Source organism: Delphinapterus leucas, chromosome 4, assembly GCF_059928025.1.
Source record: "Delphinapterus leucas isolate spDelLeu-1000000601 "Yukka" chromosome 4, BTC_Dleu_Yukka2, whole genome shotgun sequence".
NCBI classification, from domain to species: domain Eukaryota; kingdom Metazoa; phylum Chordata; class Mammalia; order Artiodactyla; family Monodontidae; genus Delphinapterus; species Delphinapterus leucas.
The window spans coordinates 132,861,432-132,887,561 of record NC_143132.1 but is presented as its reverse complement, the minus strand read 5'-3'; the positions used below and the strand labels follow the sequence as shown (position 1 = coordinate 132,887,561).

The following is a 26,130-nucleotide window of genomic DNA, read 5'->3' as shown; positions in this document are numbered from 1 at the left end:
CATCTTGCAGACAGTAGATAGTGGGACTTCTCCTCCTCCATAACCACATGAGCCAATTATTTTTTTTAAATTAATTTTATTGAAGTATAGTAGATTTACAATGTCATGTTTAATTTCTGCTGTACACTAAAGTGACTCAGTTATGCATATATGTATTGTTTTTCATATTCTTTTCCATTATGGTTTATCACAGGATATTGAATATATTGATAGTTCCCTGTGCTATACAGCAGGACCTTGTTGTTTATCCATTCTATATATAATAGTTTGCATTTGCTAATCTCAAACTCCCAATCCTTCCCTCCACTATCCATACCATTGGCAAACACAAGTCTGTTCTCTATATTTGTGAGTCTGTTTTTGTTTCATAGATATGTTCATTTGTGTCATATTCTAGATTCCACATATAAGTGATATCATATGGTATTTGTCTTTCTCTTTCTGACTTAACATCACTTAGTATGATAATCTCTAGGTCCATCCTTGTTGCTGCAAATTACATTATGTCATTCTTTTTAATGGCTGAGTAATATTCCATTGTGTATATATACACCACATCTTCTTTATCCATTCATCTGTCATGAAACATTTAGGTTGTTTCCATGTCTTGGCTATTGTGAATAGTGCTGCTATGAACATAGGGGTGCATGTATCTTTTCATATTATAGTTTTGTCTGGGTATATGCCCAGGAGTGGGATTGTTGGATCACATGGCAACTCTATTTTTAGTTTTTTGAGGAACCTCCAAACTGTTCTCCATAGTGGCTGCACTAACTCACGTTCCCATCAACAGTGTAAGAGGGTTCCTTTTTCTCCACACCCTTTCCAGCATTTGTTATTTGTAGACTTTTAATGATGGCCATTCTGACTGGTGTGAGGTGGTACCTCATTGTTGTTTTGAGCCATTCTTATAATAAACCTCTCTATCTATCTGTCATTTATCACCTAAAAGTTCTGTTTCTTTGGAGAACCCTAACCCTGACTAATACAGCAGGAAAGAGGGAAAAAGTGAGCCTGACACAGACATCATGAGAGAAGGGAGAGGAGGGTGTGTTGTGGAGGTCAGGGGATGCTGAAAGGTGGTACCAACAGATGGGAAAAACTTCAAAGGGGGGCTTCCCTGGTGGTGCAGTGGTTAAGAATCCACCTTCCAATGCAGGGGACGTGGGTTCAATCCCTGGTCAGGGAACAAAGATCCCACATGCCACAGGGCAACTAAGCCCACGCACCACAACTACTGAGCCCACACACAACTAGAGAACCCGCGTGCCGCAACTACAGAGCCCATGTGCTCTGGAGCCCATGCACCACAACTAGAGAGAAGCCTGCACATTGCAACTAGGACCTGATGCAGCCAAAAAAAAAAAAAAAATTCAAAGCAAGAGCAGCTCAGCAAGGGTGGAAGGGATGCCTGGAATTGCCTCTGGAAAAAAGGATAGGGCAGTTCTGTTCATTTCTCACAGAGCCCAAGGAGCCAGAAAAGACAAAGATTTTCCAAGATGGTGTGAAAAATGTGTGTGGTCTGGGGAAAACCAGGTTCCACATCTTGATAACCATTTTAACTGGAATTTAAGCCAGGTCTCTTGTAACCCAATCTTAGTAGCCAAAGAAACACAGTTCAGGGGAAATAATGTGAATTTAAAATACTTCTTTTTTTTCCTTCAATTTTTAAAATAAAACACTAAGGGTGAAGTGCATTCATAATGCACAAGAAACATTTAAAAAATCCTCTCTCCTCACGTGGAGGGTAGCTGCTCTCCAAAATTTCCTCCAACACCCTTTACTCCTACCACGCAAACCTCACTAAGGTGAGAAGACACCGGTACTGCACTACACCTAATTGACGGAGAGCTCTGGCCCTTATTCTGAAATTAACTGCTGAATTTGCACTGAGGCCACGCCTCTCCCAGGCTGCTCCCATCCAATCAGGGGCAGAAATATTTTGGCTCCAGGACTTAACAGCCTTGCTGAACTTTCCTTAAAACTGCATAGTAGTCTAAAAAGCTCCTAGTCACCCTTCTTCCTTCTCTTTCTCCTTGACGGGGGTTCAGAGTTGGATTGAACCTGACTGATAGTTCTTCCAGCCTCTCCCAGATTTTGCTCCATTTTCTCTCACAGGTGGTCCCCTAACTGATTTCTTACGTGTTTAATTCCCCTCTAGGCAGCTGCTTCTCTGAAGATTCAGACTAACACATTCTCCCAAATATGGCACCTCTTCCAAATTTACTCCTTCCTTCTATTTCACCCATTTTTGCTGACAGTGGTCATTGACAAGAATAGGATGGCCAGATCAGGGTGACTCCTGTCTTGAAGTGTAGAAATAACTCAGACATAGGAATTCAATGAAGGGGCACTAGGGACAGGAAAATAGGCCAAAGCATGCAAGGATTCCAAAGGGCAATTGTTGGGTAAATACATTCTCCCTTTTTACTCCTCCTCCCACCCATCCTAGGCTGGGTCTTGCATCTGAAGTAGGAGAAATAACATGATAGATCTTTAGAATTCTGTATTGAGCACCCATGGGTCGGGCACTAGTACAGCAAAAAAGAAGACTGGGAGGAGAAAGAAGGGGAGGGAAAGAGAACTACCTGGAGGGAGCACTTAGGTTCAGTCTAACAGTTGTCTCTGGATCCCTTCTGTGCTGGGCTTTCTGATAAATGCTGGTTACTCAAAGTTAAATAAGAACAAAATCTTCCTTGCTTCCTGAGGGACCGATAGTTTCCCTAACCCAGGTAGAGGGAGGATCAGTGTAGACTGCCTTGAGGAAATACCTGAGTAGAGCCTGGAAGGATGAATAGGCATAGGAGAAAACATGCTATTGTCTATTTGCTAGCTCAGTTCAATTCCACAAATACATTCTGAAGGCCTCCTGTGTGTTGAGCCTTGTTCCAGGTGCAAGGGCCACAGTGGTGAGCAAGCTGCCACAGTCCCTGCCCTCTGGCTTGGGAATTTAGTTGGGAAGAGTTCTAAACAATGTTAACACCATGTGAGATGTGCCACAGGAGAGGGATCTGCAAAGCATCTTAGGACAAAGGAGTTCCAATGCCCCAACCCGAATCAAGTCCCAATGCTGAATATGGCAAAATTCTTCACACTGTAACTACATCCCTGCTTTTCAGGCTCATGTACCACCATTATCCCAAAAGCTGGGGACTCAACCATGTGTGTGAATCTGAACTGGCCATTATTCCTGGCATGCAGCTACCTTCTCAGAGATAACTCTCCTTTACACACCCAGCCTTGCCTAAATTCTCCACTGTGCTACCAGGCTGGTCCTTTCTCTACCTCTCTAGATTGGAAAGGTCCTTAACGCAGGGACCCAGATGCAGGGCCAAGAGCATCTACTACGGAGTCAGAGAGATGCAGGTGGGCTTTGTCCAGCCACATGCCTTCAAGCCTTAGACCCTCAGCTTCACTGCATATGTAGGTGAACAATTCCTACTCCAGGAAAGTAATAAGTACTAGTGGTTAGTTCTTGGCACATAGCAGCTGCTCAAAAATGTTTGCTAAATTGAGTTCTATTAACGTTGAAGTCTTAGGCCAGAGTTTGGACTTTACGAAGGCCCTGGCTGTGAGCTGGAGCTCGGCGGCGTTAATGATCAACTTTAGCAGTTTTCTGTGGCTAAGAATGTGAAATATACACCTTGTTCTTTGCTTTGAAGAGCTGACTATTAGCTGGGGAAACAGATGGACAAGCTCCCAACAGTTCAGTTCTAAATCCCTAGAGCAGTGGTTCTCAAACTCGAGAAAGCATCAAAATCACCTACAGGCCATCTGTTGAAACAGATTGCTGGCAACATCCCCAGAATTTCTGATTCAGTAGGTCTTGGATGGAGCCTGAGAATTTGAAAGTTTGCATTTCCAGCTCGCTTTCAGGTGATGCTGAAGCCTGGTGCTCAGTAAGTGGTACATAATACGTCTGTGTTTGAATCCTGGTTCCACTACATCTCTAGTCTTGGCTGATCAAATCACTCTACCTCTCTGTGCTTCATTTGCTACATCTGTGAAATCAGGATAGTAAGCTAATGCAGGTAAATGCTTAAAGCAACAATTGGTACAGTGTTCAACAAACGCTGGTTAACTTTATTTTCTAAAGAAAGTGAGAGGACAAAACCAGGGGTCTAGATAGCCAGAGAAAAGCAAGGGCTAAGTCGCTCTTCTGTGCAGCCTGGCGGGCACAAAATCGGTTGACCACTCCCACACGACTCAGGGTGACGCCCTAGCGCAGCCTCGGGTCTCCAGCTCTCCTGCCTTTCTGCTAAACGCGCTCCGCATTCCAGCCCACAGGCTCCCTACATGCCGCCGACGCTGCGCAGGCGCAGACCCCGCAGTGTGCACACGACGCACATGCGCACTCAGATGCGCTGGTAAAGCAAAAATGGCGGCGGCAGCGGCTATGCGCGTGGCGGCACCCGGAATCAGGCTCAGTGCTGTAGTGAGAAGCCTCCGGGCCGCGGTGCGCAGCGTGTGCACCCAGCCTGTCTCTGTTAACGAGCGCATCGAGAACAAGCGTCAAGCCGCACTACTGGGAGGAGGGCAGCGCCGCATCGACGCGCAGCATAAGCGAGTGAGTCCTAAAGAGGCCCAGGCCAGACCGCTTCCGGCGGTCGCGACCTATCACAGCGTGAGCGGCTCGCGGCGTACGGGGCCTCCCAGCCAATCCGCGCGATGCCGCGAGGGGCGGGGCGGAGCCGAGGATGTTCACCTTGTGAACCTGTTGCCTTTCACTGGGGCAGGTAAAATCAGGACAAGCACCGTTGTGCTTTGTCACTCTGCTTTCCCTTTGGAATTTTACACGGGTCTGGCTGGGCTCCAGCGGCTTACCAGTTAATAGCTATGAACTTTTGGACAAGTTACCTCTTTGGAGTCAATTTATTCTAAATAGAAGATGGTAATAATTCTCCCCTTGTAATGTTACTGGAATAAGATAGTGAAGCAATGATAGGCACTTAATTAAAAAAAAAATCTTGTTCTTCTCATGCCCCATGAAAGAGTGGTGGTAGGTTCTTGCTCCATTATGGAAGCAGGAAAATCAAGGCGTTTGGCAGGGGAAGTTACATGGGCAAACTCACATTCACCTGGGGTGGCTGTGTGGTGTGCGCAGGGAACTTGTGGAAACTCTGCCCCCCGAATGCCAGCCGAACCTCCTTTAGGATATCAGCGTGCTTGCTGGGTAGGAAAGACACCTTCGGAAGCAGGTGTTTTTTCCTGGGGTTGCTCACGTTACTCTGAGAGTTTGGCTGGAGTGAGCAGCTGAGGCACTGCCACCCACTATCCGGGGTACTGCGAGGCCCAGATCGGTGACTTGGGACTTGAAACGAGGCTCGCTCAGTGCGTCCCGGACACGTGTGAGTCTGGCCTGATGTGCTGGATGGGTTAAATAACCAACCTGGAAGATGCAAAAGCGAAATTTTCAGAGGTGAAGGATACTGAGGCATAAATTTACAGACGTGGGGGTAGTGGGGTCTTTAGTGAGGACATTTGCACTGGCCCTTTATTAACTCTAATTTGAGTGTTAATTTAGATGTTGTAAATGCCCATTTGACAAGAGCCTGAGTGTGACAGTTCCTTTTTGCCATTTGGGAGTGAGATGTAAATTTGGTTGAGAGTGTGTCGTGCCCGGAGTGCTTTTCCTCCCTCCCCTGAGGTCCCTGGGGTGGCAGTGTCTGGGTTGAGGGAGCTTTATTATTATTATTTTTTGGCTGCATTGAGCGGCATGCGGGATCTTAGTTTCCCAACCAGGAATTGAACGGGTGCCCCCTGCAGTGGAAGCGGGGATTCTTAACCACTGGACCTTCAGGGAAGTTCTGTGAGGAAACTCTAGATTATCCTCTGGAAAGGCCTGTCAGTGCTCCCTGCACTCTTTTTGTTGGGGCCCATGGCTCAGTCCCTCCCTGGAAGATCATCCCACCCATTTCCAGGCGGATCTTACTGGATTTAGATGCAGCCTCCAGAAACTGTTTTTCTTTTGCCAAGGCTGACTTAGTCAGGAGGCTTACTAGGTTTGAATCTCCTACCCCATACCCTTTTACACAATATTTGGACTACTTCCACAGGATAGATTCCCAGAAATGGAATTACTGGGTCAAAAGATACAAACATTTTTAACACTGATATATATTGCCAAATTGCTTTCTTTCTTTTTTTTTTTTTTTGTGGTACGCAGGCCTCTCACTGTTGTGCACAGGCTCAGCGGCCATGGCTCACGGGCCCAGCCGCTCCGCGGCATGTAGGATCTTCCCAAACTGGGGCACGAACCTGCGTCTCTTGCATCGGCAGGCAGACTCTCAACCACTGCGCCACCAGGGAAGCCCACCAAATTGCTTTCTTGAAAACTTATTTTATTTTACACAGTAGTGTAGAGGATTACCTTTTTGTTTTAATACCACCTCACTGGCTTTGGCTTCCTTCTTAAGGGGAAAATATAGCGAGTTAGAGGTTTCTTTTTTTTTGTAACAGGGGTCGGGGATAGACAATGGGCCCCGTTATTGGTCTTGGTCTAAGGGCTTGGGAGCCCAAACAATGGAGGCTCTTGACAGGTTGAGGTCTCCAACGTCACCCTCTCCAAGAACCATTTTTTAACTCCTTTCAAGTGAGCTCTTTAGCACTCTCTGTCCCACTCTTTTTCTACTAAGCCACTGTCTGCTGTGGGGTTGTCTGTGTACAACAGTCACGGTCAGGGGTAGGGTCCCTAAGCAGGGCCCCCAATGTAGGAGAGGACCCTGGAGGCGGCAGGAGAAGTGTCCTTGGGGCTGGACCCTAGTGAGGTGAGCTTCTGTGGGGCTCCTTAGAAGAAGCTTGTGAACCTAGCAGTGTAGCCTCAGACCCTTCGCGAAGCCTGCTTTAGTTTTCTATCTCCTGCTTCCCCGTTCTCCTTTTTACTGCTCCTTGGGTCTCCAGTAAATGTTTGTAGAACTCGTTATCTTGTTCCAGGGTCAGGCTCTCCTTACCCCCACTTCTCCTCTCTGCCTTTCCTTCCTACTCCCTTAATTTGCTTCCACAGTTAGTGGCTCCTGGAACAGCCAGTCTGCCCTGATTTCCTTACTGGCTGAATTCTACTGATAACACCTTTCTCTTGGGCAGATTTATGGAATAGAGACTTTCACATAGGGTGAAGGCAAAAACTAGCCCTCCTGGCCCTCCCATGAGCACTCCTTGCTTACTGACTTTTGTCTATGATGACATCACTGAGCGAATTTTGTTGCATTTTAGGGAAAGCTAACGGCCAGAGAGCGGATCAGTCTCTTGCTGGACCCTGGCAGTTTTGTTGAGAGCGACATGTTTGTGGAACACAGATGTGCAGATTTTGGAATGGCTGCTGATAAGAATAAGGTATCTGTTCACAGTGGTGGTGCAGGCCTCCAGGTTTCACTTACCAGCTGTGGCCCTGCTGTTCGACACACTAGATTAATGAAGTCCTTTCAGGATTCAGGATGCATTGAAACATTTTCAAGTGTGGGGCCCTGGAATTGCAGAAGTGCCTCTTGAGAAGCACTGCTGGGGCCTCCAGGTTCCCCACTCACCTTTGTCTACAGATGAAGGAATGTGGGTGCACTACTCATACCTTGTGCAGGGTGACTGTGGCCCAGCTCCCAGGACTCCGGTGTGGGTTCACAGTTCTTGCTGGTATAGAATGACAAACTTAGAAGGAGAGTTGGGAATTTTTTTGGATTGTGTTCTGGTCTGCCTAGGCACCAGGAACCCCTAAAGGCTAACCAGTCACCTCTTTTGACATACTTTAAGTTTATGCCTTGGAGTTTTGGAGGTCAGAGTTACCAACACTTGTTCCTTCAGTTGGGTGTTCTCCATGGTGCACAGAGTTCTTTGGACTCTCTTTTGGTCCATTTATTTTCAAGACTATGATCAAAGATTTGTAACCTTGGCACTAAACTTGCTGGCTCCATTTGAGCCATTATGGGCCACACAGTGACTGTCAGAATTCCAAGCAAAATGATAGGTTTGCCTTTTTAAGGTTTGGGGGTGGGATGTGTGGCTCTGTAGAAGTTGCCATGTTTTGTTATATATTCTCCTTCCTCCTGTGAGGGTTCAGTAGTGGCATCCCTCGGGGGTCCCCTGATTATTCTGCTGAGGCCCACTGAGGCCAAGACTACAGCGTTCTGTTGATGAAGCAGTAGCCCAGTGCTTGCTGTTGCAGAGCTGAGGGGGGAAGCGGGGATTCCTTCATGTTCTTTATTCATATTGAATTTTAAGGAATTTGGGGTGTGGTTTTTTTTAGGGGGAGTCTTTCCTTGGGGCATAACTGCGAAATTAATTAAGAGAAGTATTTGGTTTTTTTAACTTTCATTTTTCCATTTTTCTGGTAGTTTCCTGGAGACAGTGTGGTCACTGGACGGGGCCGAATCAATGGAAGATTGGTTTATGTCTTCAGTCAGGTATTTCATACTCTGATTGGCTGAGGTTTCCTTGAGGGCAGAGCCAGGAACAAAATATGTGAGAAGAAAACAGTCCTGGGGAATGAAAACTTGCCTGTAGTTGGGGCAGGTGAGGGAATTACTTTGTTTCTTAGTGCATATGTCCAGAGTATTACACTATTATAATGTAATAGGGTGTTTTTAATTAGGGAGAAAGACTCCCTAGTCGGTGTGGGGGAGGATCACAGGGCAGTAGTCATCTAAGAAGTCCCAGGAACCAGGAGTTTATCCAAGTGAGTGAGAGTCCTTTTGGCAGGTTGGGTGCGTGCTGGGAGGGCAGCTGTGTCCTGGGCAGATTGTGTGGACCTGAGGGAGTGCAACGGATGCAGCTTGGGCAGAGGGGATTTGACTCTCAGAGCCACAGGCCCCTTGAGTTTTAGGCTTTCGTGAAAGAGTTCAAACAATTTTTGTTAGGCTGCATCAAGACATACAGTTTCTTCACACGGACACCATAGGAGAATGTAGTAGGCAGAATAATGGCCTGCAAATATATCCAAATCCTAATCCCTGAAACCCGTGAATATGTAATTTTACCTGACAAAGGGGAATTAAGCTTGCAGATGGAATTAATGTTACTAATCAGTTGACCTTAAAATAGAATAGCTTGGGTTATCCAGGTGGGCCCAGTGTAATCACAAGGGCCCTTAAAAGTGGGAGAGAGGCAGAAGGGGAGGCCAGAGTAATGCTATGTGAGAAGGACTTGGTCTGCCTGTTTCTGGCTTGGAAGAGGGAGGAAGGGGGTCATGAGGTGAGGAATGTAAATAGATGGTCTCTAGAAGCTGGAAAAGATAAGACAACAGATTCTCCTCTGGAGCCTCCAGAAAGGAGCATAGCCCTGCTAACCTTGATTTTAGCTCACTGAGACCCATGTAGGACTTCTAAATTACAGAACTGTAAGATAATGAATGTGTGTTGTTTCAAGCTGCTGAATTTGTGGTAATTTGTTATAGCAGCAGTAGAAAACTAACACAAAGAACATGTTGTATCCTATTTTTTGTTTGATTTTTTTTTCTCCACTAAGAGACAGAAATATGTATATAATTCTAAATATTTAGTTTCTTTTTACAGATCTTAAAGGTATAGAGCTTATTTAGGAACCTAGAATGTTTTCCAGGTTTGAGAGTAAAATAATTATACTTGATTATTTTAAGAGTTATTTAGACAGTACTCATTTGCTAATAGAATTACTTTTAAAATATTTTAAAACTGTGTTATAAATGTGTCTGCCAAATGCCTGACTAGAAGGGATCATCTCTCTTTTTTGTAATTTATGAGAGCTAGGCAAAGAATTGTATAGAAGGAACCATTAGTAAGATAGCTAGAACAAAGAAGGCTATTGTGCTTTCTGGGCACAATGTTCCCTTAACTATTAAGGAGATAACAAAAATTCATTGAACTGATGCTTCGGAGCACCTCTTATGCCTGTGGGTTTGGGTGGGAGTGAGGGGGAGGTGGAGATGACCGAGACAGTTCTTGCCCTGGAGAAGCTAATCATTTTGTAGGTAGAATGGGACAGAACAGGGGTGGCTACAGTTACGGATAGTCGGTGAGAGGTTCTGGGCAAGTGCCATGGGCTCAGGACAAGGGAAGGTCACATCCGGATCCAGGAAAGCTTTAGGGAAAATGGGGCATGTGAAGTAGGCCCTGAAGGATACTGAGGGGGAGGAGTGATGGGTCAGATTTTTTGTAGTGATCCCCCAAATGTTAATATCTGCAGACATTGTTTTCTGCGGGGAGCTTCTGTTTTTCCAGAGAAGCAGTCACAGTCTTTTGCGTGATAATTGGCTTTAGATGTGTTCTGGGGGAAGGGGGTGGGGGGAAGGAGGGGCCAGCAGTGGCTCATCATTCACTGTACAGATTAGGCATCTCACCTGTTTTCAGCCTTGCCTTTGCTGCCTTTTGTGGCTGGGGATTGTGACTCCAGAAGCCCTCTGGTTAAGTTTCTTGAGAGAGTAAACCTCCTTTCTCCTCTCCAGGTGAAGAAGAGGCCCTGTGGGGTCTAACTGCTCCCAACACAGACTTCCTGTCAGTCTGCTTTCCACCGCACTTTCTGTGGTTCCTGGGCTGTCCCCTCCTGTGGTTACTCCCTCGGCAGATGTAAAGGCTTCCATTTGCTCCAAGTCAGATATTCTTGTGCTTTCACTTCCCTCATTTGTTCACTCTCTCTTCTGCTGTTGTTTCCTCTTCCTTTTTTGTCCTCACGGGCTGAATGTGTTTTTAATTCCCTACTATCTTTTTGATGGGGATTTAGGAAGGAGGTCATTCCTACAAGAAGCTTTTTATATCAGAAGGTAATGAAAATCCAGAAGCAAGAAGAAGCAGTGAGGACTCATTCACTTCTTTCACCTCCTTTATCAAAACAGCAGATTGACCTCCATAGAATCTGATTTTTTTGGGTTAATTCTGCCTGAAAAGTTTTCCTTCCCTCAGAGCTACAAGTCATTTTTGTATACAAAGACTAGGTCTTTTGCTCTTCACATTACATGAACTCCTTTTAAGACATTTTATTCACTATTCATTCTATGGAATACTTTATGTCACACTTTCCCCCTAATCTTTTAAACTTCTGAAAATCCTTTAAAAACTTTTATCTATGAATTTTCCATTTCCTCCTCCTATTGGGTCTTCATCTCTGGCTAGTCACTCCATATTATTTTTTGCTTTGTTTTCTTTTTAGGATTTTACAGTTTTTGGAGGCAGCCTGTCGGGAGCACATGCCCAAAAGATCTGCAAAGTAAGTATTTATTTTTTATAAATTTTCTTTTTTTAAAAAAATTTTTATTTTATTTTTGACTGCGTTGGGTCTCCGTTGCTGTGTGCGGGCTTTCTCTAATTGCGGTGAGCAGGGACTACTCTTCCTTGTGGTGCGCGGGCTTCTCATTGTGGTGGCTTCTCTTGTTGCGGAGTGTGGGCTCTAGGCGCATGGGCTTCAGTAGTTGTGGCACATGGGCTCAGTAGTTGTGGCTCACGGTCTCTAGAGCACAGGTTCAGTAGCTGTGGCACACGGGCTTAGTTGCTCCGCGGCATGTGGGATCTTCCCGGACCAGGGCTCGAACCTGTGTTCCCTGCATTGGCAGGCGGATTCTTAACCACTGCACCACCAGGGAAGCCCCCAAAGTAAGTATTTAATATTGAAAACAAACTCAATACTTTCATCAGTCACATGGGGTGGGGCAGAGGTGTGCAGGATGTGGTGCTGACCTGAAGGTGCCTTCAGTAAAGGGCAGGAGGTCTTAACATTTTTTGTAGCATGGATCCCTTTGGCAGGCTGGTGAAGCCGGACCCGCATTTTTTATATATTTTTAAAATTTAAAGTCTTCATTGAATTTGTTACAATATTGCTTCTGTTTTATGTTTTGGTTTTTTGGCACGAGACATATGGGATATCAGCTCCCTGACCAGGGATTGAACCTGCACCCCTTGAATTGGAAGGTGAAGTCTTAACCACTGAACTGCTGGGGAAGTCCCTGGACCCGCATTTTTACACATGCATAAAGTAAAATGTAGGATTACAAGAGATTGAAAATTAAAAAATCACATTTGTAATATATATGCTTCCTTATTAATGAATTAAATCGAGATTTAGAAGTGGATAAACTGCTATAATTTCAAAGTTGGCATGAGTTGAAAATGATATTTCAAGATATCTGCCAGAAAGTGGGACCCACCAGAAAGTGGGACTTTCCTGGTAGTCCACAGGTTAAGACTTCACACTTCCATTGCAGGGGGCATGGGTTCGATCCCTGGTTGGGGAACTAAGATCTCACATGCTGTGCGGTATGGCCAAAAAAAAAAAAGATATTTGCAGCAACTTTAATGTGGCATAAAAAATCTGTGGCTTCTATTAATGACAAAGTCACAGGTATTTCTAATACTGCTGTGGTTAATAAAATGTAAAATTTTCCAAGTTCATGGACTCCTTGAAATCTACTCACAGGCTTCTTACGGTTCTGAGGATCCCAAGTAAAGAACCCATGGTCTAGGTGGAGAATCCAGGTACTAAAAAAGCAGTGCAAATGATGGCATTTAAAAAATGCTGCTACAGATGAGATGCTCTGGTGGTGAATAAAAGTGTAGATCATATTTGGGGAGTTTTGGAATAAAGGTAGAGTTGATCTTTAGTAGCTGGGCAGGGCTTCCCTGTGTAATGGAATACCTAGCTTCTCCGTGTGGTCCTGTCATGTGTTACTCCTGAGACCTTGGGCCAATCCCTAAACTTTTAAACCTTCCTAATTTCCTCCACAATTTATTGCCTCTGTTGTGATTACTAAATGAGATAATGGAAGTGAAAGTGCTTTGTAAATTCTCAAGGACTGTTAGAAATGTTGCTCATTAGGCTGTCAACTACTGACCCATGAGGAAAATCTGTCTTATTAGAAGTAAAAGGGCTGGGCCTGGCCTCCAGTTAATAGATGGGTCCACATTTACTTTCACAAAAATACTGCTTTGCCATTCTATCAGTTCAAAATATTATTTTGTTCAGTCCCAGGCTGAAAAAATACTACAGCCTGGGCCTGAGGCTCTAGAAGTGGTTGCCATGAACAGTCTTCGCCTCTGCAAATGGGAAGTGCTTTGGCTGTTGGCTGCTTGGGGGACTTTAATTAGCGGTTTAAATATCTGATTTTCTGTCTTCCAAGAGGTACCCAATCATCATGTGGAATACAGCCAGTGTTATGGACTCCTGTTTTGCAAAGTACACTCAGAACATTTTCCAGAAAACCACCATGGTGCTTTGTAAATGCTGTTTTTCATAACAGGGTCAGTTGTCTCACAAAAGATTTTTCTGCTATCTCAGATCATGGACCAAGCCATGACAGTGGGGGCTCCGGTGATTGGACTGAATGACTCTGGGGGAGCACGGATCCAAGAGGGAGTAGAGTCTTTGGCTGGCTACGCAGACATCTTTCTGGTGAGAAACCGTTAATAGAGAATGGAAGAGTACAGGGAGTTCTCTAAGCTGTGTCCTGGTCAGAGCTTCCCTATCTTACCTCATTGTGTCCTGTAGCTCCTTCCTGTGTCATTGGGGTGGCATGAAGGGTGGATGAAAAGCAAGAGAGATGGGGGTTCCTGGTGGCCTAGTGGTTAGGACTCTGCTGTGGCCCCAGTTCAATCCCTGGTCGGGGGAACTGATAAGGTGGGGAGGGTTATCTTTCTTTTTCTTTCATAGAGGCCACTGATACTTATAGGGGAAAACAAAATTAAAGATTATTCAGAAGGGAATGTCACTTAAATAATTTTTTTTCAAAAGCAAGGAGTAGGGAATATAAAGGATTAAAATGAACTGACTTGCTAAAAATTAGGAATTTTATTATTTTAACTTTATTTTATATCAGAGTATAGTTGAACAACGTTATGTTAGTTTCAGATGCACAGCAAAGTGATTCAGTTATACATATACATGTATCTATAGAATTAACAGTTTTTAAAAAAAGCAGTGTGTTTTTTTTTTTTTTTTTTTTTTGTGGTACGCGGGCCTCTCACTGTTGTGGCCTCTCCAGTTGCAGAGCACAGGCTCCGGACGTGCAGGCTCAGCGGCCATGGCTCACGGGCCCAGCCGCTCCGCGGCATGTGGGATCTTCCCGGACCGGGGCACGAACCCATGTCCCCTGCATCGGCAGGTGGACTCTCAACCACTGCGCCACCAGGGAAGCCCCTGTGGTTTTTTTTTTTTGGTTAAGACATTACAAGATCATTATACAAAGTTCAAGCTGTAGTACAAAGAAGAAAGAAATCCCACCATCACCCAAGATCCCACCATTCAGAAGCATTTGGTGAACATCATTTCAGATATCTGCTTTCTTACAGACTAAAAGAGAAAGAAATGAAAAGAAACACAAAAATTAAATACATTATTTGAAGTAGGAAGTGCATTGTGAGAGTATAGTAAGGGAGGTTGGGGTGAGGGAGAGATACTGCCAGATGTAAACTTGAGAGAAGGGACAGATCAGCATTTCCAGGGAGGGGAGGAAAGAAAGGACAGAGACAGGCAGACATTGTTTCTAATCAGGCCAGCTGTTCTTGTCATCCCCTGGCCTGCAGGCTTATGAAGGTTCTTATTCCCTGCCACTGCCCTTTGTGTTCAGTCAGAAAAATGTGTGTTTACTTTGTGTACGATACCTCTGGTAGTTGTGGGAGCACTTGTGTACGTTGAGAAGCCACTTTGTAGATCTTAAACCTACTTTTTAATCTTTAAACTTGAGCTCTAGGGGTAGCACACTGGGGAGTAAAGGTACTCCTTTATGTCTTTTACCCACATTCACCAGTTGTTTACATTTTACCTGTTTGCTCTATCATTTTCTCTCCGTATGCACATATTTGCACGGTATATTTTTCTGAAACATTTGAGAGTAAATTGGAGATTGTGCCTCCTTTATCTCTTAAATCCTTCATTGTATATTTTCTAAGAACAAGGACATTTTTATATAAACAGAGTACAGTAATTGAGAAACTTAATATTGATTCATCAGTATTATTCTTATTCATATTTCATCAAATGATCCTAATAATGGCCTTTATAGTTATCCCCCCCACCCAATCCAGGATTAAGTACTGCCTTTAGTTGTCATATAACCTTAATCTCCTTCAATCTGGAGCATTTCCTCAATTTCTCTTTGTCTTCTATGACTTTTGATATTTTTTTAAAACAGCTTTATTGAGGTATAATTTACGAAGCATAAAATCCATCCATTATAAGCATACATTTCAACGATTTTTAAGAAACTTGTGCAGCCATCACCACAGTCTACAATTTAGAATCTTTCACTCCGAAAAGATCCTTCCTGCCTGTTTTCAGTCAATTCCTACCCAGCCCTAGGTAGCCACTGATCAGCTTTCTGCCTCTACAGTTTTTTTATCTCTCTTCACTTAAAATAATGTTTTTGAGGTTCATTCATATTGTACTGTGTATCAGTGATTTGTTTTTATTGCTGAATAATATTATATAGATATACCATATTTTGTTTATCCATCCACTAGTTGATGGACATTTGGGTAGTTTTTACATTTTGAATATCATAAATAATGCTGCTATGGACATTTGTATATAGCTCATCGTGTGGACATATGTTTTCATAACCTTTGAGTAGATTCCTAAGAGTGAAATTGTTGGATCAAATTATTGAACCCAAGTTCTTGTGCCCAATGCACAGTGAAGCCAAACAAATGGAAATGTCGGAGATTGGAGCAGAGAAAAGTTTATTGTAGGGCCAAGCAAAGACCTGAACTCCTCCATGGGTTTCAGGGAAGAGTTTTTAAGGGGAAGGTGAGGGAGGGTAGTAGGAGGGTGTGTGTGTCTGATTGGTTGGTGGTGAGGTAGCAGGGTGGTGTTTCAGGAATCTCAGTCATCAGCCTTCTGGTTCCAACCAGTCTGGGGTCCACATGCTTGTGCTCAGGGGGCCTGAGTTCCTGTAGAAGAACTCAGAGATATGTATGGAATTGTTATGTACATCCTCTGAGGAGGAACCAGGCCCAGGCCCCATGCTGCACTATTATTTCTTTCTGCATTCCCTCAATCCCCTAATTAGTAACTATTTGAGTCTGCCCTTTGGAACTCAGGGAAGGTCTAGGAGGCTAAAACCTTTTTCCTACAAACAAGAAATGGGGGACACAGAAAGGCTTTTGTACTTGGGAGGGCCTCACAGGGTCCTTCTCGGCTTCATTATAAGTTTATGTATAACTTTTTAAGAAACTGCCAAATTTTTTCCCAAGGTGACTGTACCCTTTTATATTACCACAAGCAGTGTAATTGGGGGTTTCTGGTTCTCCCCATTCTTGTTGACACGTAGCATCGTCAGTCTTTTCCATTATAGTCATTTCAGTGGTAAGTAGTGGTATCTCTCCGTGGTTTTAATTTGCATTTCCCATCTCACTAATCCTGTTGAGTATCTTTTTACGTACATGGTAGTCATTTGTATATCTTCTTTGCTGAAATGTTTGTTCAGATCTTTTGCTCATTTTGTAATTGGATTTTGGGTAAGAGTTCTTTATATATTCAGGATACAAGTCCTCTATCAGATATATGATTTTCAAATTTTTTTTTACTAGTCTGTGGCTTTTCATTTCTTTTCTTTTTTTTGGTAAATTAATTAATTTATCATTTATATTTGGCTATGTTGGGTCTTCATTGCTGCGTGTGGGCTTTCCCTAGTTTCAGGGAGCGGGGGCTACTCTTCATTGCAGTGCGCAGGCTTCTCATTGCGGTGGCTTCTCTTGTTGAGGAGCATGGGCTCTAGGCACGCGGGATTCAGTAGTTGTGGCATGTATGCTCAGTAGTTGTAGCTTGCGGGCTCTAGAGCACAGGCTTAGTAGTTGTGGCACACGGACTTAGTTGCTCCACGGCATGTGGGATCTTCCCGGAGCAGTGCTCGAACCTGTGTCCCCTGCATTGGCAGGCGGATTCTTAACCACTGCCACCAGGGGAGTCCCTGTGGCTTTTTATTTCTTAATGGTGGCGTTTTAAGTGCAAAAGTTTTAAATCTTAAAGTCCAGTTTATCAGTTTTTTTCTTTTGTAGATCATGCTTTTATTCTCATATAAGAACTGTGCTCAATACAAAGTCATGAAGATTTTGTCTAGTGGTTTTGTTACCAACCAGGGTTCTTGGCCTCCTTAATCAATAGAATTTGGTCAGAGGCCAGACAAGAAATTCAGGCAAGGCTTTATTGGGGCCCCTGCTGCAGCAGGAGGGAGCGAGAACAAACAACAGGTTCCCTTGCTTGCTTGCTCACTGAGGAGGGTGCAGGCGAGCTTTTTCATTACATGGGGTGAGGATAGGGGTGTGTCTGGGAGTCGGGCTGGAGGGGTGGCTTAGGTGGTCTGCCCACCCCTTAGGTGGTGTGGTGTGCAGGGGGCATGTGCAGTGCTCTGCTTTAGCTCCGGGCTCTTCAAAAGTGGCAGTTGCATTTTTTGGTCTCTTTGTATCTCTTGTCCAGAATTTGCCCTGATTGCACCTGCATGCAGTTACTTTTAGTCCCATGTAGTTTTCTTGTATTTTGTTGCTCGAGGAGAGGTGTGTCCAGGTGCAAGCACTGCAGCACTGCAGCACTGCAGCAAAGGGTCCCAGCTCCCAGCCTGTCTCAGTTTTTTTTCGTGAGGTTTTATAGGTTTTTGGCCTTCATATTAGGTCTGTGATCCCTTTTGAGTTAAGTTTTGAGTATGGTCTGAGGTCAGGGTCCAAATTCATCCTTGTCCCACCACCATTAATTGACATGACTGTTCTTTCCCTACTGAATGGTCCTGGCACTTTGGTGGAAAGAAAATCAATTGACCATAAATATAAGGGTTTATTTCCTGACTCAGTTCTTTTACATTGATGTATATGCTTATCCTTACATCAGAAGCACACTTTCTCTTCTGATAGTCTTATGATGTGTATGTTGGTACATTTGATTTCCCACAGGTCCCTTAGCCTCTGTTCTTTTTTCCTTTTTTTTGCTGTTCCTCAGAGTTGTGGACTTAAAAACTGTTCACAAACTAAAAGTTGTGTCAACTTAAAAATAAATGCACAATGTGAGAGTTGTGAGTTAAGTTTTACTTGGGGCAAAATGAGGACTGCAGCTCAGGAGACAGCATCCCAGATAGCTCTGAGAAACTGCTCCAAAGAGGTAGGAGGGAAGGTCTGAATATATGTGATTTTGGTGAAGGGGGAATACATGCAATCAAGCACATATTTTTTGTAGAAGTTTTCTGCTAGTCTCATGGAAGTTACTGCTAGTCACGAGGAGCAGATGTGACCATGAAGGATTTTAGTGTTTTTCTAGATATGAGGAGATACAAGAATTGGGCTCATAAAATTGGCTCCTGAAAATATCTAACTTTCTGAAGACCTGTTCTGCCAGTTTTTCCCAGAGCACAGAGTTCCTAATTTCAGCTTTCTACCCTGAACTCCTTTCGGTGGGGTGTTGAAAGTCAGCAGCTGCAAATGCACAAGACTTAATCCTTGTAGAGGTAGATGGCAAGTGCCAATTGTAGTTGACATTTAAAAAAAAATTTATTTATTTGGTTGCACCAGGTCTTAGTGGTGGCAGGCAGGCTCCTTAGTTGCGGCTCGCTGGGCTCCTTAGTCGTGGCTTGCGAACTATTAGTTGCGGCATGCATGTGGGACCTAGTTCCCTGACCAGGGATCGAACCCAGGCCCCCTGCATTGGGAACACAGAGTCTTATCCACGTGCCACCAGGGAAGTCCCTAAACTTAGACATTCTAAATGTACAGTTCAGTTGTATTGAATACGTTCATAATTTTATGCACCTATCACCATTGTCCATCTCTGTAACTTTTTTTTTTTTTTTTTTTTTGCGGTATGCGGGCCTCTCACTGTTGTGGCCTCTACCACTGAGGAGCACAGGCTCCGGACGCGCAGGCTCAGCGGCCATGGCTCACGGGCCCAGCCGCTCTGCGGCATGTGGGATCTTCCTGGACCAGGGCACTAACCTGTGTCCCCTGCATCGGCAGGCGGACTCTCAACCACTGCGCCACCAGGGAAGCCCATCTCCATAACTTTTTAAGTGTCAATTCTTTTTTTTTTTTTTTATGTTTTTTAACATCTTTATTGGAGTATAATTGCTTCATGATGCTGTGCTAGTTTGTGCTGCACAACAAAGTGAATTAGCCATATGCATACATACATCCCCATATCGCCTCCCTCTTGCATTCCCTCCCACCCTCCCTATCCCATCCCTCTAGGTGGTCACAAAGCGCCGAGGTGATCTCCCTGTACTGTGCAGCTTCTTCCCACTAGCTAGCTATTTTACATTTGGTAGTGTATATGTCAGTGGTATTCTCTCACTTCATCCCAGCTTACCCTTCCCCCTCCCCGTGTCCTCAAGTCTGTTCTCTATGTCTGCATCTTTATTCCTGTCCTGCCCCTAGGTTCTTCAGAACCATTTTTTTTAGATTCCATATATATGTGTTAGCATATGGTATTTGTTTTTCTCTTTCTGACTTACTTCACTCTGTATGACAGACTACAGGTCCATCCACCTCACTACAAATAACACAGTTTCGTTTCTTTTTATGGCTGAGTAATATTCCATTGTATATATGTGCCACATCTTCTTTATCCATTCATCCATTGATGGACACTTAGGTCGTGTCCATGTCCTGGCTATTGTAAACAGAGCTGCAATGAACATTGTGGTACATGACTCTTTTTGAATTATGGTTTTCTCAGGGTATATGCCCAGTAGTGGGATTGCTGGGTTGTATGGTAGTTCTATTTGTAGTTTTTTAAGGAACCTCCATACTGTTCTCCATGGTGGCTGTATCAATTTACATTCCCACCAACAGTGCAGGAGGGTTCCCTTTTCTGCACACCCTCTCCAGCATTTACTGTTTCTAGATTTTTTGATGATGGCCATTCTGACTGGTATGAGGTGATACCTCATTGTAGTTTTGATTTGCATTTCTCTAATGATTAATGATGTTGAGCATCCTTTCATGTGTTTGTTGGCAGTCTTCTTTGGAGAAATGTCTATTTAGGTCTTCTGTGCATTTTTGGATTGGGTTTTTTGTTTTTTTTGATATTGAGCTGCATGAGCTGCTTGTATGTTTTGGAGCTTAGTCCTTTGTCAGTTGCTTCATTTGCAAATATTTTCTCCCATTTTGAGGGTTGTCTTTTCATCTTGTTTATGGTTTCCTTTTCTGGGCAAAAGCTTTGAAGTTTCATTAGGTCCCATTTGTTTATTTTTGTTTTTATTTCCATTTCTCTAGGAGGTGGGTCAAAAAGGATCTTGCTGTGATTTATGTCATAGAGTGTTCTGCCTGTGTTTTCCTCTAAGAGTTTTATAGTGTCTGGCCTTAAATTTAGGATTTTAATCCATTTTGAGTTTATTTTTGTGTATGGTGTTAGGAAGTGTTCTGATTTCATTCTTTTACATGTAGCTGTCCAGTTTTCCTAGCACCACTTATTGAAGAGGCTGTCTTTTCTCCATTTTATACTCTTGCCTCCTTTATCAAAGATAAGGTGACCATATGTACATGGGTTTATCTCTGGGCTTTCTATCCTGTTCCATTGATCTATATTTCTGTTTTTGTGCCAGTACCATACTGTCTTGATTACTGTAGCATTGTAGTATAGTCTGAAGTCAGGGAGCCTGATTCCTCCAGCTCCATTTTTCTTTCTCAAGATAGCTTTGGTTATTCAGGGTCTTTTGTGTTTCCATACAAATTGTGAAATTTTTTGTTCTAGTTCTGTGAAAAATGCCATTGGTAGTTTGATAGGGATTGCATTGAATCTGTAGATTGCTTTGGGTCGTATAGTCACTTTTACAATGTTGATTCTTCCCATCCAGGAACATGGTATATCTCTCCATCTGTTTGTATCATCTTGAATTTGTTTGATCAGTGTCTTATAGTTTTCTGCATACAGATTTTTTGTCCCCTTAGGTAGGTTTATTCCTGGGTATTTTATTCTTTTTGTTGCAATGGTAAATGGGATTGTTTCCTTAATTTCTCTTTCAGATTTTTCATCATTAGTGTATAGCAATGCAAGAGATTTCTGTGCATTAATTTTGTATCCTGCTACTTTACCAAATTCATTGATCAGCTCTAGTAGTTTTCTGGTAGCATCTTTAGGATTCTCTATGTATAGTATCATGTCATCTGCAAACAGTGACAGTTTTACTTGTTCTTTTCTGATTTGGATTCCTTTTATTTCTTTGTCTTCTCTGATTGCTGTGGCTAAAACTTCTAAAACTGTTGAATAATAGTGGTGAGAGTGGGCACCCTTGTCTTGTTCCTGATCTTAGAGGAAATGGTTTCAGTTTTTCACCATTGAGGACGATGTTGGCTGTGGGTTTGTCTTAAATGGCCATTATTATGTTGAGGTACGTTCCCTCTATGCTTACTTCTGGAGCGTTTTTATCATAAGTGCGTGTTGAATTTTGTTGAAAGCTTTTTCTGAATTTATTGAGATTGTCATATGGTTTTTATCCTTCAATTTGTTAATATGGTGTATCACATTGATTGATTTGCATATATTGAAGAATCCTTGCATTCCTGGGATAAACCCCACTTGATCATGGTGTATGACCTTCTTAATGTGCTGTTGGATTCTGTTTGCTAGGATTTTGTTGAGTATTTTTGCATCTATGTTTATCAGTGATATTGGCTTGTAGTTTTCTTTTCTTGTGACATCTTTGTCTGGTTTTAGTATCAGGGTGATGAATGAGCAGAATGAGTTTGGGAGTGTTCCTCCCTCTGCTATATTTTGGAGGAGTTTGAGAAGTATAGGTGTTAACTCTTCTCTAAATGTTTGACACAATTCGTCTGTGAAGCATCTGGTCCTGGGCTTTTGTTTGTTGGAAGATTTTTAATCACAGTTTCAATTTCAGTGCCTGTGATTGATCTGTTTATATTTTCTATTTCTTCCTGATTCAGTCTCAGAAGGTTGTACTTTTCTAAGAAATTGTCCATTTCTTCCAGGTTGTCCATTTCATTGGCATATAGTTGCTTGTAGTAATCTCTCATGTTCCTTTGTATTTCTGCAGTGTCATTTGTGACTTTACTTTTTTTTTTTTTTTTTTGTGGTACGCGGGCCTGTCACTGCTGTGGCCTCTCCCGTTGCGGAGCACAGGCTCCGGACGTGCAGGCTCAGCGGCCATGGCTCACGGGCCCAGCCGCTCTGCGGCATATGGGATCTTCCCGGACTGGGGCACAAACCTGTGTCCCCTGCTTCGGCAGGCGGACTTTCAACCACTGCGCCACCAGGGAAGCCCAACTTTAACTTTTTCATTTCTAATTCTGTTGATTTGAGTCTTGTCCCTTTTTTTCTTGATGACTCTGGCTAATGGTTTATCAATTTTGTTTATCTTCTCAAAGAACCAGCTTTCAGTTTTATTGATCTTTACTATTGTTTCCTTCATTTCTTTTTCATTTATTTCTGATCTGATCTTTAAGATTTCTTTCCTTCTGCTAACTTTGGGGTTTTTTTGTTGTTGTTTCTCTAATTGCTTTAGATATAAGGTTAGGTTGTTTATTTGAGATGTTTCTTGAGGTAGGATTGTATTGCTATAAACTTCCCTCTTAGAACTGCTTTTGCTGCATCCCATAGATTTTGGTCCATCGTGTTTCCACTGTCATTTGTTTCTAGGTATTTTTTGGTTGTAGGTTTTTTTCCTGTAATTGGTATCTAGTCTCATAGTGTTGTGGTTGGAAAAGATACTTGATACGATTTCGGTTTTCTTAAATTTACCAAGGCTTGATTTGTGACCCAAGATAGGTCTGTCCTGGAGAATATTCCATGAGCACTTGGGAAGAAAGTGTATTCTGTTGTTTTTGGATGGAATGTCCTATAAATATCAATTAAGTCTATCTTGTTTAATGTGTCATTTAAAGCTTGTGTTTCCTTATTTACTTTCATTTTGGATGACCTGTCCATTGGTGAAAGTGTGGTGTTAACGTCCCCTACTATGACTGTGTTACTGTCAATTTCCCCTTTTATGGCTGTTAGCATTTGCCCTATGTATTGAGGTGCTCCTATGTTGGGTGCATAAATATTTACAATTGTTATATCTTCTTGTATGATCCGTTGATCATTATGTAGTGTCCTTCTTTGTCTCTTGTAATAGTGTTTAATTTAAAGTATTTTTTCTGATATGAGAATTGCTGTTCCAGCTTTCTTTTGATTTCCATTTGCATGGGATGTGTTTTTCCATGGCCTCACTTTCAGTCTGTATGTGTCCCTAGGTCTGAAGTGGGTCTCTTGTAGGCAGCATATATATGGGTCTTGTTTTTGTATCCATTCAGCCAGTCAGTGTCTTTTGGTTGCAGCATTTAATCCATTTATATTTAAGGTAGCTATCAATATGTATGTTCCTGTTACCATTTTCTTAATTCTTTTGGGTTTGTTATTGTAGGTCTTTTCCTTCTCTTGTGTTTACTGCCTAGAGAAGATCCTTTAGCATTTGTTGTAAAGCTGGTTTGGTGGTGCTGAATTCTCTTACCTTTTGCTTGTCTGTAAAGGTTTTAACTTCTCTGTTGAATCTGAATGAGATCCTTGCTGCGTAGAGTAATCTTGCTTGTAGGTTTTTCCCTTCCATCACTTTAAATATGTCCTGCCACTCCCTTCTTTGTTGTGGAGTTTCTGCTGAAAGATCAGCTGTTAACCTTATGGGTATTCCCTTGTATGTTAGTTGTTGCTTTTCCATTGCTGCTTTTAATATTTTTTCTTTGTATTCAGTTTTTGATAGTTTCATTGATATTTGTCTTGGTGTGTTTCTCTTTGGGTTTATCCTGTATGGGACTCTGTGCTTCCTGGACTTGATTGACTGTTTCCTTTCCCATGTTAGGGACGTTTTTGACTATAATCTCTTCAAATATTTTCTCAGACCCTTTCTTTTTCTATTCTTCTTCCGGGACCGTTATAATTCGAATGTTGGTGTGTTTAATGTTGTCCCAGAGGTCTCTGAGACTGTCCTCAATTCTTTTCATTATTTTTTTTTATTCTGCTCCTTGGCAGTTCTTTCCACTATTGTATCTTTCAGGTCACTTATCCATTCTTCTGCCTCTGTTATTTTGCTATTGATTCCTTCTAGAGTATTATTAATTTCAGTTATTGTTTTCATCACTGTTTGTTTGCTCTTTAGTTCTTCTAGATTCTTGTTAAATGTCTCTTGTATTTTCTTCATTCTGTTCCCGAGATTTTTGAACATCTTTACTGTCATTTTATTTTATTTTATTTAAAAAAATTTTTTGCGGTACGCGGACCTCTCACTGTTGTGGCCTCTCCCGTTGCGGAGCACAGGCTCTGGACACACAGGCTCAGCGGCCATGGCTCACGGGCCTAGCCGCTTCACGGCATGTGGGATCCTCCCGGACTGGGGCATGAACCTGTGTCCCCTGCATCGGCAGGCAGACTCTCAACCTCTGCACCACCAGCAAGCCCTACTGTCATTATTTTCAATTCTTTTTCAGGTAGGTTGCCTATTTCGTCTTCATTTATCTGTTTTTTTAGGTTTTTACCTTGCTCCTTCATCTGTAACATATTTTTTTGTTGTTTCTTTTTTGTTTTTTTGTTTTTGGATAGGTGGGGCGGTATTCCTGTCTTACTGGTTGTTTGGATTGAGGCATCCAGCATTGGAGTTTGCAGGCAGTTGGATAGATCTGGGTCTTAGTGCTGAGATTAATACCTCCAGGAGACCTCACTCTGATTAATATTTGCTGGGGTCTGAGGTTCTCTGTTAGTCCAGCAGTTTGGACTCAGAGCTCCCACCACAGGAGCTCGGGCCCAGCCTCTGGCCGGGGAACCAAGATCCCGCAAGCTATGTGGTGTGGCAAAAAAAAAAGAAAAAAAAAAAGAAAAGGAGCAAAGAATATCAAAGAATAAAAAACAAAATAAGGGCTTCCCTGGTGGCGCAGTGGTTGAGAGTCCGCCTGCTGATGCAGGGGACATGGGTTCGTGCCACAGTCTGGGAAGATCCCACATGCTGTGGAGCGGCTGGGCCCGTGAGCCATGGCTGCTGAGCCTGTGCGTCCGGAGCCTGTGCTCCACAATGGAAGAGGCCACAACAGTGAGAGACCCGCGTAACGCAAAAAAAAAAAAAAAAAATTAAAAAAAAAAAAAATTAGAAACGTAAAAAATATATTAGGAAACATAAAAATATAATTGAAACAACTACAACAAGGTAAAATAAAACCACAACAGAAAAAATAGAAAAAGAGTGGGGGCATGGGGGGAACAAGCCAAAAGGAGAGAATAGTAACAAAGTATGAAGAATAAAATAAAATTGGAAAATAAAAAATTTATTAGGAAATATAAAAATATAAATGAATCAACAATAGTGAATCAACAAGGTAAAACAGTACCCCAATCTAAAAGAGGAAAAAAGAAAAAGAAAAAAAAAGACTTGGCTCTTGGGGTGGAGTTTAGGAGGGGTGGAACTTAGGCAGGGGCAGGGTTTAGGAGGGGTGGAACTTAGGCAGGGGCAGGGTTTAGGAGGGGTGGAACTTAGGCAGGGGCAGGGTTTAGGAGGGGTGGAACTTAGGCAGGGGCAGGGTTTAGGGTGGGGTGGAACCTAGGCCGGTGGGGGGGTGAGGTCTGAGCATGAGGTGGGGCCTTTGCTTAGGACCATGTCACTGGGGGTTCCTCCCATCCCCTTAGGTGTCTGTGGTCCCCCACCGGTGCCTAGTAGGTGCCCTAGTTGTGCAGAGACATGAATTCTGCATCCTCCTAGTCTGCCATCTTGACTCCCCCCTCTGCCGAGTACTTTCTTGCTTCAGTTTCTGACATATCCGTTGCCCCCGGGCCATCGGGTGGGCTGGTTCCTGACTGGCGTGCACACTCTGTGCTGGTGGTAGCCTGGAATTCCGCACCTGGAGAAACTTTTCAGCTAGCGGGGCAGCCGTAGGGAGGTGGACAGGGGCCATCTCCATAACTTTTTGTCTTGCAAAACTGAAACTCTATACCCATTAAACAGTCACCCCCCATTATCCCCTCTGCCAGCCCCTGGTAACCACCCTTCTACTTTGTCTCTATTATTTTGACTAAATAACTTAAGTAAAATTGTACAGTGTTAGTCTTTTTGTGACTGGCTTATTATTTCACTTAGCACAATGTCCTCAAGTTTCATCTATGTTGTAACATGTGACAGGATTTCCTTCCTTTTCAAGGATGAATAATATTCCATTGTATAGATATACCACATTTTGTTTATCCATTTATCTGTTGATGGGCATTTGGGTTGATTCCATGTTTCACCTATTG

General features: G+C 43.1%; 1 protein-coding gene across 2 annotated transcripts in view; it reads left to right on the top strand.

Moving 5' to 3' along the window:
* The first annotated feature begins 4,341 nt into the window (after window positions 1-4,341).
* The window catches only part of PCCB (propionyl-CoA carboxylase subunit beta), a 90,408-nt gene continuing 68,619 nt past the window's right edge, over window positions 4,342-26,130 (top strand). Inside the window, exons 1-5 of one of the 2 annotated variants that reach the window (XM_089910057.1) lie at window positions 4,342-4,567; window positions 7,213-7,332; window positions 8,325-8,393; window positions 11,110-11,166; window positions 13,228-13,341. In XM_089910057.1, the coding sequence (XP_089766183.1) occupies window positions 4,379-4,567; window positions 7,213-7,332; window positions 8,325-8,393; window positions 11,110-11,166; window positions 13,228-13,341 (549 nt within the window). In that variant the 5' untranslated portion in view covers window positions 4,342-4,378. The remainder of the gene's footprint in view (window positions 4,568-7,212; window positions 7,333-8,324; window positions 8,394-11,109; window positions 11,167-13,227; window positions 13,342-26,130) is intronic. The other variant, XM_022582562.2, reaches the window with a different exon arrangement.